The sequence below is a fragment of the Dermacentor andersoni genome, chromosome 9, assembly GCF_023375885.2.
Source record: "Dermacentor andersoni chromosome 9, qqDerAnde1_hic_scaffold, whole genome shotgun sequence".
Lineage (NCBI taxonomy): Eukaryota > Metazoa > Arthropoda > Arachnida > Ixodida > Ixodidae > Dermacentor > Dermacentor andersoni.
In genome coordinates this window covers 73,695,849-73,709,876 of record NC_092822.1, presented here as the reverse complement: position 1 = coordinate 73,709,876, position 14,028 = coordinate 73,695,849, and the positions used below count along the sequence as shown (strand labels likewise).

Below are 14,028 nucleotides of genomic sequence, written 5' to 3'. Positions count from 1 at the left end.
ACGGTGGAGCGCGGGGCGATACCGTCTAGTGTTCCTGCATATCATCATCATCAGCAGCAGCAGCATCATCAGCCTGGTTAAACCTACTGCAGGGCAAAGGCCTCTCCCATACTTCTCCAACTACCCCAGTCATGTACAAATTGTGGCCATGTCGTCCCTGCAAACTTCTTAATCTCACCCGCCCACCTAACTTTCTGCCGCCACTTGCTACGCTTCCCATTCCCTTGGAATCCAGTCCGTAACCCTTAATGACCATCGGTTATCTTCCCTCCTCATTACATGTCCTGCCCATGCCCATTTCATTTTCTTGATTTCAACTAAGATGTCATTCACTCGCGTTTGTTCCCTCCCCCAATCTGCTCTTTTCTTATCCCTTAACGTTACACCCATCATTCTTCTTCCCATAGCTCGTTGCGTCGTCCTCAATTTGAGTAGAACCCTTTTCGTAAACCTCCAGGTTTCTGCCCCGTACGTAAGTACTGGTAAGACACAGCTGTTATACACTTTTCTCTTGAGCAATAATGGCAACCAGCTGTTCATGATCTGAGAATGCCTGCCAAACGCACCCCAGCCCATTCTTATTCTACTGACTATTCCAGTCTCATGATCCGGATCCGCGGTCACTACCTATCCTATCACTATTACTATCATCACTGTCACTGTTACTATCATCATTATCACTGTCACCATCACTATCCGCGGTCACTATATAACTGCCCTAAGTAAATGTATTCCCTTACCACTTCCAGTGCCTCGCTACCTATCGTAAACTGCTGTTCTCTTCCGAGACTGTTAAACATCACTTTAGTTTACTGCAGATTAATTTTTAGACCCACCCTTCTGCTTTGCCTCTCCAGGTCAGTGAGCATGCCTTGCAATTGGTCTCCTGAGTTACTAAGCAAGGCAATATCATCAGCGAATCGTAAGTTACTAAGGTATTCTCCATTAACTCTTATCCCCAATTCTTCCCAATCCAGGTCTCTGAATACCTCCTGTAAACACGCTGTGATTAGCATAGGAGAGATCGTATCTCCCTGCCTGACGCCTTTCTTTATTGGGATTTTGTTGCTTTCTTTATGGAGGACTACGGTGGCTGTGGAGCCGCTATAGATATCTTTCAGTATTTTTACATACGGCTCGTCTACACCCTCATTCCGTAATGCCTCCATGACTGCTGAGGTTTCGACAGAATCAAATGCTTTCTCGTAATCAATGAAAGCTATATATAAGGGTTGGTTATATTCCGCACATTTCTCTATCACCTGATTGATAGTGTGAATATGGTCTATTGTTGAGTACCCTTTACGGAATCCTGCCTGGTCCTTTGTTTGACAGAAGTCTAAGGTGTTTCTGATTATATTTGCGATTACCTTAGTAAATAGTTTTTTTTTTTTAATACGTCTTTATTTCTGCGTTTAATAGGCCAAGCCTTGCGGCAGAAAAGGGGTGCTCTATGGTAAATAGTTTGTAGGTAACTGACAGTAAGCTGAACGGTCTATAATTTTTCAAGTCTTTGGTGTCCCCTTTCTTGTGGATTAGGATTATGTTAGCGTTCTCCCAAGATTCCGGTACGCTCGAGGTCATGAGGCATTGCATATATAGGGTGGCCAGTTTTTCTAGAACAATCTGCCCCCCATCCTTCAACAAATCTGCTGTTACCAGATCCTCCCCAGCTGCCTTCCCCCTTTGCATAGCTCCCAAAGGTTTCTTTACTTCTTCCGGCGTTACTTGTGGGATGTCAAATTCCTCTAGACTATTCTCTCTTCCATTATGGTCGTGGGTGCCACTGGTACTGTATAAATCTCTATAGAACTCCTCCGCCACTTGAACTATCTCATTCATATTAGTAATGATATTGCCGGCTTTGTCTCTTAACGCATACATCTGATCCTTGCCAATTCCTAGTTTCTTCTTCACTACTTTTAATCTTCATCCGTTCCTGAGAGCATGTTCAATTCTATCCATATTATAGTTCCTTATGTCAGCTGTCTTGCGCTTGTTGATTAACTTTAACAGTTCTGCCAGTTCTATTCTAGCTGTAGGGTTAGAGGCTTTCATACATTGCCGTTTCTTGATCAGATCTTTCGTCTCCTGCGATAGCTTACTGGTATCCTGTTTAACGAAGTTACCACCGACTTCTATTGGACAGTCCTTAATGATGCCCATAAGATTGTCGTTCATCGCTGAACGCGTACATCGCTGAACGCCGAGAAGACGGGCATGCTTTTACGCAAGAGCTTTGTGAAATGTGGAGGTTTAGATGCTGAGGTCGGTGGTGGCGCTGTGTGACGTTTCTCCGCTGTTAAATACTATTTCGAATCATTCTTTGTATAATTTTAGGCAAGATAGGTGGTATTGGAATCAAACCCGTGCCTTGAAGCACAATTAAGAGCCCATTTCACAAACCACTAGGCCTCGATCGCAAAAATATTGCTCTCGCTCCAAAGCATACTATCTGTTGCAGACATCAAGTGCGTAAGCTCGAGGGACTTTTTGCAGTGGCTGTGTTCGCGCTCGTAAATAGTCCCTTGTTTCTTGACCGCAATTGTGAATGAAGTTGAATTTTAACCATTTTAATCTCCAGAAACACACATTGCAAACTGTAGTAGACAACTGCTAATGCGTTGTTTTAGATCATTTTGCTTTTGGTTGTTTTTAGCTTGTTTAAATTTTTTTTTTACTTCCAGCTGTCGCGGGTGGCCTCACGTCCATGCTCAAACGAGTAAACGCTGTTTGCGAGCAGCGAAGCATGGACGGAGCGAGCGGAGTGATATATTTTATGACCGAACTTCTTGCGTAGCTGCCACATTGATGCAGCTGGTGTCTGAAATGCAGTACAGCTCCTTGACACTTTTGGCGCGTGTGTCCCGTGCCTGTTTATCATGTTCTTTCCTCGTGACAGCTCATCGTGTTGAGAGGTCGTGTTAGGTTGCAACCGTCTTAGGGATCGGCCCACATTTCCCAGTTCTCAGTTCTCTCCTAGTAGCAAGTAACGCTATGCAGAAACTGTGTGACGTTTACCGTCTTGATGACCGATCCAGGTTGATTACGTCTTAACGTTTCTTCGCCGGTGTACAAATGCCACCGCCGTTCTAACACAAAACAGATGACATAGACACAGGTGCGTACGATTGCATAGCGCTTTGTCACTGATCACACCACCAAACCGAGAAGTGCGTGAAACCGCAAACCATAGAAAAATAGGCATAAGAAGGGTTTGCTTTATTAAAGGAATTGTGTTTTTGATTACGCATACTGACTGCAGTGAAAATATTTAGGTGCCATTTGTTTCATCCCGGAGTTATTCCGTAGAAAACAAGGCCAGCAACCACGACATCTTTAAGGGTAGTAAAGATAGTAGTGCTGTCCTGCACAGGACGTATTGGGTAAGAAACCTGTACTCAGTGACAACAAAAGGAATTGCAGGGTTATATGTACAGTGCTCACGGAATGAAATAGGACACGGTGCATTTAGTACAACCCTATACATATGTGCAAAGTACGCGAGAGCACCATGTCATGTCGCTAGGAATTTGGTCACCAAACGTGACGAGGACTCCGGTGTAAGCGTTCGCGCCAAAATTACGTCGATGTGACACGAACTGCAGCCGGTTGAAACGAAAGTATGCGCACTACTTAGCCCTAAATTGACGCGTTTCATTCCGTGAGCACTGTACACTGTCCAACTAAAGCAAAATTTTCAGAGATGTACCAGCCAATTAGATTTGCTTATTTAGCCGACATCAAGCAGTTTTGCGCGCTTGAAACAACTGTTTTCTCCGTACAAATCGATCATTGTGTCACTTGTTTCAGGTTGAAACCTTAACGTCTAGACATATTTTATAGGGCATCCTCATGTCAGTGCTCAGCTGGAGAAAATAGTGTAGCTCGAAACAATTAGCTCTTATTTTATAAATAGCGTAGCATTTGCATTAGCCGACCAACGCTATTAAGCTGTGAGCGAGCACCAGGTGGTTCAGCTCTCTTTCACAGGTGAAGAGCAGGAGCGCTACATTTTTGTTGGATTTTTGTTGGTGGCATCTTCGTAATTCTTAGGTTGACACCGACTATAGCAGCACCCAGCAGCCATGGTCAGGAAAGGCCGGGAGGTTTCGCAAAAAAGGCTGCCTTGCCTTCGCTCTGAAAAAAAAAAAAAGAAAGAACGCCGGGTGGTTTAATTTACGAATCACTCTCATCTAGTTAACAGTATGAGTGACGTGCGCATTAACCCGCAATTGATGAAACACACGCTTTAGCATGAACAGATGCAATCACTTAGGCGGGCTTTCCCCCTCAAAGCGTCTTATTGTGGGGAAACCAGCTTCGGGGAGAGCCGACAACCAGGGCAGCTTTCGAGGCACGTCATAGTTAAGTGCACTGCGACTCGTTCTTGCTCCACTGTCACTTCACAGGCGTGAGTGGGCGAGAAAGGGTGTGAGTTATGGACAGCACTATCCACGGGAGTGAGGTTGACCGGACGCTAGCGACTGTCGGCGAGTGTGAGTACGTATTTGAGAGAGTGCCGGTGAGCGGCAGTATGGAGGCTAGTACATGAGCGTCAGTTATTGGTGCCTGTAAGTGTGAATTAAAGTGACGATGAACGCAAGTGAGTGTTGGTGAATACGAATGGGCTCTAGCGGGAACGTGAGCGAGGTTCCGACGAGTGTGGGTACACGTGAGTGATTACATAGCCTGCAAAAATGTTGGTGAGTGAGTATGAGGGACCATCCGTTTAACACTGTCCATCTACGCAAGGGACAAATGCAGGCCCTCATCAGTCATTGTCTGAAAAATATCTTGCACTGTATCTGCAGCAATATCATGAACTTCCAGGCACAAGAAACGTTCGCAGCAACACCGTGTTGCTGCACAACACCGTGTTGTGAGCAAGTTGCTGCCTGACTTTATCGGACTTGGCTCAAAGTCAGCTGCCATGCGAGGACCAAGCGTGGGCCGCTGGCATTATCTTAGCGTTTGCCAACGTTTGACCACCAACGTAGGGCCAGCCACATCGGTAAACCTGGCGGTCACTGCCATTGTAAGATAAATTGGGCTGATAAATTGGGCGCAGGAAAAGCTTGTCTCGTATGCCGGCAATGCGTTCGCAACAGCAGTTAGTAAAGGTAGCATTAGTAAAGTTTTTAACTATGAAAAAAGCAGTATACAGCCGTTTGTAATGGGGCATGGTTATCGACTATAAGACTTTGTAAGCGTCACTATCCCAATTATATTATCATGATCAGCAGATTATAATTATGACAGCGCTGCAGAGACGACGGGCAATTACGACTAAATGTTTATACAGCGGAAACCGACATAATAGCCTCTTCTACAATGTTCGCAGGTACTCAGAGCACTTGCAGGCCCGTCACGTGTTTTTTACCTTAGTGATTACTAATTACCAACGAAAAGTTTCCGCACTCACGCAATTATGCATAACCTTTCTTACCTATTTCTTGTTGTTGTTTTCCTATACCATGTCTTACCGTTTATTGTAAAATTCAATTAGCGCACAAGCGGACAGAAAAAAACGAGTTGCCGAAAAATATATTGGAAAATAATTTCTCTGAGTTTAGTATTAAGCCGCAAACGCCAAATCAAAGAAAAAATACAGCGCACTGTACCTACGGTAAGCCCCAGTGGCTGAATATAATTGTAAACCCGCCGCTGGGGAAGCGTGGCTCATGGCGTGGCACTGCTGGGCACGAGGTCCCGGGTTCGATTCCCGATCGAGGCGGCCCCATTTCGATGGGGGGCGGAATGCAAGCACGGTCCGTGTACCCTGCTTTTGGACGTACGTCAGCCGGACACTAAGATGAAACACAAATCAGTTTAACTGATAATGAATCATTTAAGACACTCATTTTGTGTTGATTTCGCGGTATATAGGTTGAATGTTAGTAGAGAAAGTGAAGGTAGAAGTTCCGCTTTATCAGATTTCGCACCGGAATCCTAGGAATGGTATGTCAGTGTGACATTGCGGATTTCATTTGCTTTTTTTTTTTCATTTGTGTCTTTGTGGCCAAAATTAAGCTTTTCTGCAGTTCAGTCTTTGGTTTTAGAGCGAACTATCCGTCGTGGTTGCCTAGTGGCTATGGTGTTGGGCTGCCAAGCACGCGGTCGCGGGATCGAATCCCGGCCACGGCCACATATCGATGAGAGCGAAAACACCCGTGTACTTAGATTTGGGTGCACGTTAAAGAACCACAGGTGGTCCAAATTTTCGGAGTCTCCCACTGCGGCGTGCCTCATAACCAGATCGTGGTTTTGGCACGTAAAACCCCATATTTTTTTTTTACACAATGAAGTCCATTTTCAATTGTAAAGAACTGAGTCGGACCAAGCAGATGCCGTCAAAACCTATGACGTCACAGCAAGTCGGTGCAGGAAATTCAATATGGCGTCGTCACCCATCTCGCAATTGGAGGTTTGGTGGCAGAATAGTAGGGGCACCACAAACAACGAAGGCGCAAAAAAAAAAAAACAGTTCCCAGTAGTGGTTTAGAAAGTTTGATGCTGGGAATGGTTTGTTAGCGTGTGAGTTTTTTAAGATAGGCGGGACATTAATAGACTAAGTAAGAACAATCTTTTGGTGGCGCAACCCGCCGCTACGTTCCAAACGGGATGCTCATAGCACCCATCCATCCAACCCCTTTTGCGTCTTTTCTGGCTTACGAACCGTTTTCTCGAGGTAAGAGTGGCACCTTTTTTAGTTTAATATAAGTCTAATTCAAATAACTTTTCTCTTTAGCGCTCCTTCAAGAATGCTTTCAACATTATTTTGGTTTCCTTTATTTGGTGGAAAAGGTTTGGTTATTAGCGGAGAAACTGAAAGCAAAATATTTGCTCCTTAAATATCGCGCTGAAACAGCAGTGGCGGTACGTGACGTCCCGGCACTGTATGCGCCGTTGGCCTCGGTACTGTAGCAGCCATAGTGTGATATGGAGCAGAAATCCAGGGCATAATTCTGATTACATTAGAAAGTTTAGCGTTTCGGATTGGTAGACCACTGCAACGTTCAAATGCATTCCTAGCATGTAAACCGGTACACGAGTTAACCTTCTGGAGCGATATACTAGCCATAGCTTACCGGCTAACAATAGGGTCAAAAGATATGTTCTGTAGCATGGAGAAGTGCCGACTGTCAAATGAATATTATTACAAGTTCTTGCACGCGTTCCTATTGCCACCGCTGGCAGTGAAGAGAAAGCTACAGAGCGTATAGCTTGAGCACGTGTTACTGTGCCAAATATTTCGGCAGCATTTGAAAGCGCTTTGGGTTTAGTTGGAACAGATACAGAATCAGCGTAGATTACATGCATGTGCGACGATTGCGAATTTGCACAATCGCGGAATCGGAAAGCATAAAATTTAACGGAGTTTAACACTGAGTAATGTATTTTGTCTTGTATTGTAGCTTAAACAACTTGTTTATGTTTTTGCTTCCCAGCTTGAGCTAGTGTGGATGAGAATGTCTGCATTGTTTCACGAGCATTTTTTGCCTCCGCAGTTTTCGCAACATTGCCAGATAAAGCTTTCCATGAGTATAGCAAAAATAATGTGGCTGAAGGGACAAATCTGACATACACCGGAAAGATATGCATCTCGCCAAGTAAACTCGATCATCGTCGCGCCAAGCCGTGGTCCCAATGGCACCAATGCATTGTAGTCCAAGCTGTCGGCACTTGTAACAAGTCATGTGGTACGTTGGGGTTCGGAAAGTCCATGAGTTTTCAGAGGATTGGCTTGTGTTTGGGTCAAGTGGTCAAACATGTCCATAAAAGGCAAAAAATGGGCCAGAAGGCAGGGGCGGTGTAAATACGGCGAGGATTTATCGTCGGGACATGTCCAGTAACTGCATCAAATGTTTGATAGCCCTACCACAGGCGTGAAAGCTTCACAAGGGCCAAGACTCCCACGTATATATATGATTGTATTCTGCCCAAAACTTTTGAGCCTTTGTGAGTAGGTATACAGATATAAGATTATGGCCACTTTTTTAAAGTGAAAGCCTTAAGTGGTTCATGCATCGAAAAATCTGTTGTCCGGTGTTATCGAAAAATTTACTGTCTGGCGTTATGGCACCATAATTGATGGTGCCACCCACGACCATTGTGGGACTCGAACCCACGATCGACGTTTGGCGGGACCAAAATTGATCGGGCCACCATTAATGGTCGAACCCACCACCTTTGGTGGGTGTCGAACCTTTGACCTTTGGTGGGACCAAAATTCAATTGCAGCAAAATTGATGGTGCCACCATTGATGGTCGAGCCCACGAGTTTCGATGGGAGTCGAACACACAACCCTTGGAGTTAACGCGAATTAAGACTCTCTAATCTAAGACCTTTGGTGGCAGTCAAACCCTTGACCTTTGCTGAGACCGAAATTCAGTGGCACTAAATTGACGGTCGAAGCCACGACCATTGGTGTTAAGGCGAATTAAGGCTCTCGAACTCACGATCTTTGGTAGGAGTCGAACCTTTAACCTTTGATGGGACCAAAATTCAATGGCACCAAAGTTGATGGTGCCACCATTGTTGAGAGTCGAACACATTACCCTTGGTGCTAAGGCGAATAAGGCACTCGAACCCATGACCTTGGTGGGAGTCAAACCCTTGAACTTGGGTGACGTCAAATTTATAGGGCACCAAAATTCATGGTGCCACCATTGATGGTTGAACCTGCGACCATTGGGGGGAGTCGAACCCACGGCATTCGAAGGGAGTTGAACCCTCAACATTTGGTGGGACCAAAATACAATGGCAACGAAACTGATGGCGCCACCATTGATGGTAGAACCCACGACCTTTGCTGTTAAGGCGAATTAAGATCGAGGTAAATAAGGAACTTGAACCCACAACATTTGGTGGGAGGAAACAATAGGAACAATGCTTATGAATGAGAATGTCAATTTAATGAATGTCTCGCCAGCATGCAGGCTTCCACCTTCATCCTCTTTTGTGCATGCTAAAGTGAATGTCACCTTTTCTTTTTCTCCTAAGCCACACGTGATCCTACCTAGATCTGTTAGCCTCCTTTATAGTCTTCAGAATGCCTTCAGAAACGGAGGCAAATAGGTGCAGCAACTACTCTTCACTTTTACACTGTACCAGACATGAAGGAACTAGGTGAAAGCTTAAGCCTCTATGATGATTGCTTCATCATTGCTTAAACAAGGAGCCAAGATAGATTTCACAGGAACCATGACTGCGGAGTTTCCTTGACAAGTTCCATCTTTCCTATGCTTTCTTGTGTTCCTTTTTGCTTCCGACTGTACAGTTTGCCAAATGACATTTTAAGTATGTCTTCAGTGTTAAATATAATTCACATCAATATCAATGCTTGACTTTGTGATGGCATCAGCTAGGCCCCCGTTACTTTTGTGCTGGTTATGCTGTTATGAATAGCAAAATGGACTGCAAACTAGCCCAAACCTACATTTTGTTCTTTGATCATTTCACATGCACTAGCAGAACAAAGATAACTGGATCATAATGACAAGTTTAATGCAATGCAAAAAGTACACAAAATTGTCACTTAATACACATAGAGCTTCGCAACTTTGTGAAAAGATTAAAATTAAACATAGCAGCTTTCATGCAACGCATGCTGCTACAGAGCACAATGAGCAAATGAAAACATGATAAACTCTGCCACCTGACTTGCTTGTGCTTATCTTCTACTGCCGAGAAAAATGGCGATTACTAAAAACTGAAAAATAGAGGCTCACAATGAGCCTGGCACATCACCTCAGAATGCTAAAATAAAATTAAAACACCTTTACAAGAATAAATAAAACAGGTAAAGTGCATCCACACTTGCATAAGTGCTCTTGCTTCACAGAGGTAAATAATAATCGAAAAGCAATGCGTCACGTATGGCTGCTTTCTCCCGAAGTGCAGCTGAAGTTGGGCACAAACTTAAAATGCGCAATCAATGGCATCAGACAACACCGAAGCTGCTGCTGCCATGTGGACGTACACAAACATACAAGCGCAATTTCACCACGCTAGCATCAAATGCTTCACGCACCAACTTTACCAACATGTCTGATAGGCTGCCATGCAATGCACATGAACGATTGTATGAAAAAAATAAACAAATGAACATCTCCTCTTGGCTGTTTAAAATCAGTACCGACATAAACACCTCTTGTACCAAAGGCAGTACCAGCCTTTGCACTTCAGCAATGCCTGAACGGCCAAATTGAAAGCCTGGACACGTGTATTTAAATAACGCTTGCAGGAGGGATCCATTCTCTTTAGATGTAAAACAGAACAGGCAGTGCTAAAATCTATGGCACAGGCAACCAATGACTGAAGCAGCCAAGAACATAATGTACTGTAGTTAATTAAGCCACATGCAGCAAACGAGCACCAGGCCTTTGCCAGCCTTCAATCTTCAGGATGTTTCCGAAGACAGTGCGCACACCAATAAGTAGTAGTGAGCTTGATTATTCACCATGAGATGCGAGCCACTTGAAAAAAAGAAAAAAGGAAAGCTCTTTGCACATTGAAACAGTGATCATCGCCTTGACTGATCACTTTCGAGGACACTTCGCTTTTGCTTGGCGTAGAGGCCAAAGCAATGGGCATTCCGTCCGCCGGCTCAACCAATCAGCACTCGCTGAAAGTGACCCAGCTGAAACATGGCACCTGTGCGATGTAGTACTCCTAAATTTGAGAAGTGTGGGCAGCTTAGCACTCTTGCTAGAAACAAGTGTATAGCACTGCCCCAACTTGAATTGTGGCCAGTCTCCAACCAACTGCACTGATCCTTACATTTCGTATGACTTCCCATTGTTATGCCTTTCAAGGGCATAACACATATTTGGCCAGTTTTAATAATGGCACTGCGCATGCATGAGCAAGGGCATTTTCCAACCAATAACCTCAACTACAGGATAGCAGAATAAACTATTCTTCCCACTTAACAGCTTGCCTTTACTTCTGCCAAACCCCTTATGCACCTCTAAGCTGGCAAAAACCTCGCTGCCCTTCTTTTAATTTTTATATATATATATATATATATACTCTGCCAGAGTTTGGCTGTGCCTATTGAATAGCAGCATATACTTGGTGACCAGCCATAGGATATGGAATAATTATGAGAGCATGGAACTCTTGCAGTAATTTTTGAAAAGCCTTTGTGCTCACACTTCCTTCTTGGAAGAGCTAGGAGGCTTTACCAAGAAATGTAAGCATGCAGGTTCAGCAAGTGCTGGTCCGGTGAACCTGCAACATCGCCATGGTCATTGGAGAACTGGACTAAGGGGGAGGGGGGCACACTTCAAGGGTGAGATGCAGTCTCTGATGAGAGTTCTTGATTGGAAAACACCAAGTGGAGGGTGCTCACTATTTTTTAAATTGTCAATTCCAGCCCATTTTCTACCCCTGTGAAAGTGCCCTGGCAGGTTTTGCATATTAACACACTCCATCCACCACAAGGAACATGGCTACCCCACTGCAATTCCACTCCTTATAAACAAGTTAACTCTCCAAATTCAATTTGCTGTTGCAGCATCCTCTAGGGCACCCTGCAAGTGTAAAATTATACAAACCACTATTTCTATCATGCTGTTTGGTGACATTTTGGGAAAACCTATAGAAATAAACAAAACACTTGCTACTGTAAATTCTAGAATGAAACAATCCACGTATCCTTTCACAGAGCACCTTGTGCTACTTGATGCTGCTTAATTGTCTCACAATCCTCTACTTTTTGTGTCACGCCATTTGGTGGCATCGTAGAAAAAAAAAAAAAAAACTTCATGGACGCAACTGCTGTTGCAAATGCTAGTTTGAAACTATTCGCACCAAGCCTTTTGCAGAGGACTTGATAATGGAGCAACATTGCTTATGCCTCGCAATCCCTCCCTTTGCTCATGCTATTATAGAGGGAAATCAAAAAATGTTTTTAGAAAGAAACGACAATCTTGCCATTGCATACGCTAGTCTGAAACAATTCACTGAGCACTTGGTAATTGAGCAAAACTGCTTATCATTATCCTCATGGTCCCAAGCCACTGAATGACAACCAGTCAGCAGCAACGGTTCGCGCCACCACGTCCCAACAAGCACAAACGTTGTTACACTTGTCCTTCCACTGCCTACCAGCGTGGCAAAAAGGCATACTCTCAGGTTGTCCTGTTGGCATCATCACAGGTAAGCGAGCAACATTCAGGGATGAAGTAAAAAGAGCAGGGAGCTCAAAAGAGCAATCCATCAAGATCATTTTCTTAAAGGAACATGTCGGCCAAGTAGGAATCAAACTCTTCCTCCTGGCTCTTTTCTTCTTCGGCAGTGCTCGGCTTGCTCCAGATGGACTCTTCTGCATCTTTGGCTGTTTCTTTCTCATCTACTGTGGGTTCTCCGCCGGCTTTCTCACCCTCAGTCTGGTCCATCTTGCCCTTCTTCCTCTCCGAGCCACCGTCATGCTTAGATGACGACCTCTTCGTCGCATTCTTGGTGAGCTCCTTCCTCTGGAACCGATAGTTGAGCTTGAACGAGCACTCCGCACACAGCCTGAGCTTCACCAGGGCATTTTTCTTTTCGTTCTTCTCGAAGTAAGCGAAGTTCACTTCCCACGTACGCAGCCCCGAGGGCTCTTTGCACTGCCGGTCGCCGCAGCTGAACTGCCCCTTGCCCGTGATCACCTCCTGCTCTGTGCGCCAGCGCATGGCGATCTTGTTTGCCTGGTAGTACGTCAGGTCGCAGATGCAGTACTCCTTGAACAGTTTGTCGTAGTAGCGCTTCGCCAGCTGCTTCTCCCACGTCGGCGGCTCCTCGTCGTCCGACTCGTCCCACAGGAACTGGTGGTTCTCGCGGATGATGTCAAAGTCGGTGCGATCGCGGCTCGTGTCTCGTTTCAGCTTGGACGTAGCGCCCGGGTAGCAGAGCAGGTAGTCGTTGATGAGCTTCTTGTGCCTCGTGTAGGCGTCCAGCGCCAGGAAGCAGTTGCGCTCACGTCGCTTCTCCTCGAGGCTGTATTCCTTGACCACGACATCCCGGTGAGCCTTGGGCTCGCGTCGCGGCGGAGACGCCGCGACCAGCAGGTCCTTGCGAGAGCGTTCGTCGCCCGCGACCACCGACTCCGAGTCAGTCTCAAAGTTGGAGTCGTACTCGTTGCTTCCTCGGTGGCGAGCGAAATCGACGACGCTGTCGGCGTCCGCGTCGCGTCCGTCGTTCTCCATGGCCTGCGGTTGCACAGAGCTCGAGCGAAATGACAGACCGCTACGCGAAGCGCACCAGGGGAACGCGCGCGGCACAAAAAAGGGTCAACGAGACGCCATGTGCGTTTCTTTAAAAGTCATTCATGAAAGCGCGCAGTGCCACAGGTGCGTGCTGATCACCAACGTGCAGAGGTGCTCTAAATGAGAAACGCAGGTTGGCTGGGTGTCGAATGTGCGCTTACTCTGGCATCAGCAGGACACAACGCGACAAACCGCACTTGCTTCCCAGTGACGACGCTCCACACCAGCAGTACTGTACCAAAAACGAAATCCCGGAGCCGGCACTACTCACTTCCACAAGGACGACACGCAGATGACTAGTTTGCAAATCAATTTAGAAGCACCGAAAGTACTGCATCAAGTAAACAGCGAGCAAAAGCGGTCTGCACGACGCAACGTTGGCCAGCCCATGACTAGACGCCAGCAAGAGGCCGAGGGCAGGACATAGGGCTAATGGGGTTAGGAGGCGCTGGCTCTGTTAGCTCCGTGGTGCTGGTGGCCGCGGCCGCAGCGCGAAGTAAGAACCAATCGCGCATGCGTGAGGTAAAGCGAGAGGGGACAGGGAAGATTGGGAAATACTGGGGATAGAGCTATGCATAGAGTTGTTTATATTAACCATTGAGTTTCTATGATATTAACCCTATGACCGCAAAAGACGGTATATAAAGGCGGATGAGCAAGACTCTGTCGGTTCTTTCTGTTTGTACACTCTTGTGATTACGACAAAGTTAAATGAAGTGCACTTGAGTGCATATGCAAGAACATAAAAAAAATGCACCAAGAATCTTGTTT

At 45.6% G+C, this 14,028-nt stretch overlaps 1 protein-coding gene and 1 long non-coding RNA gene across 3 annotated transcripts; both read right to left on the bottom strand.

Annotated features, from left to right (window-relative positions):
* Positions 1 to 3,201: 3,201 nt before the first annotated feature.
* Positions 3,202 to 13,881, bottom strand: LOC129384094 (uncharacterized). Of its 2 annotated transcripts, XR_011890027.1 has the most exons (3): positions 13,419 to 13,870; positions 5,625 to 5,810; positions 3,202 to 4,140 (listed from the first exon to the last, which is right to left on the bottom strand). It is a non-coding gene; the product is annotated as an uncharacterized lncRNA (long non-coding RNA). The 2 variants fall into 2 exon arrangements; XR_008611868.1 differs by lacking the exon at positions 5,625 to 5,810 and having other exon boundaries at positions 13,419 to 13,881.
* LOC126528246 (protein FRA10AC1 homolog) lies at positions 9,495 to 13,424 on the bottom strand. Its single transcript, XM_050176135.3, has one exon. It carries the CDS (start codon positions 13,195 to 13,197, stop codon positions 12,244 to 12,246), a length of 954 nt encoding a protein of 317 aa, XP_050032092.1. The 5' UTR covers positions 13,198 to 13,424; the 3' UTR covers positions 9,495 to 12,243.
* Positions 13,882 to 14,028: the final 147 nt, after the last annotated feature.

Bases quoted from the DNA above. Each gene is read 5' to 3' on its own strand.
- LOC126528246 (XM_050176135.3), bottom strand. From the start codon at position 13,197: ATGGAGAACGACGGACGCGACGCGGACGCCGACAGCGTCGTCGATTTC.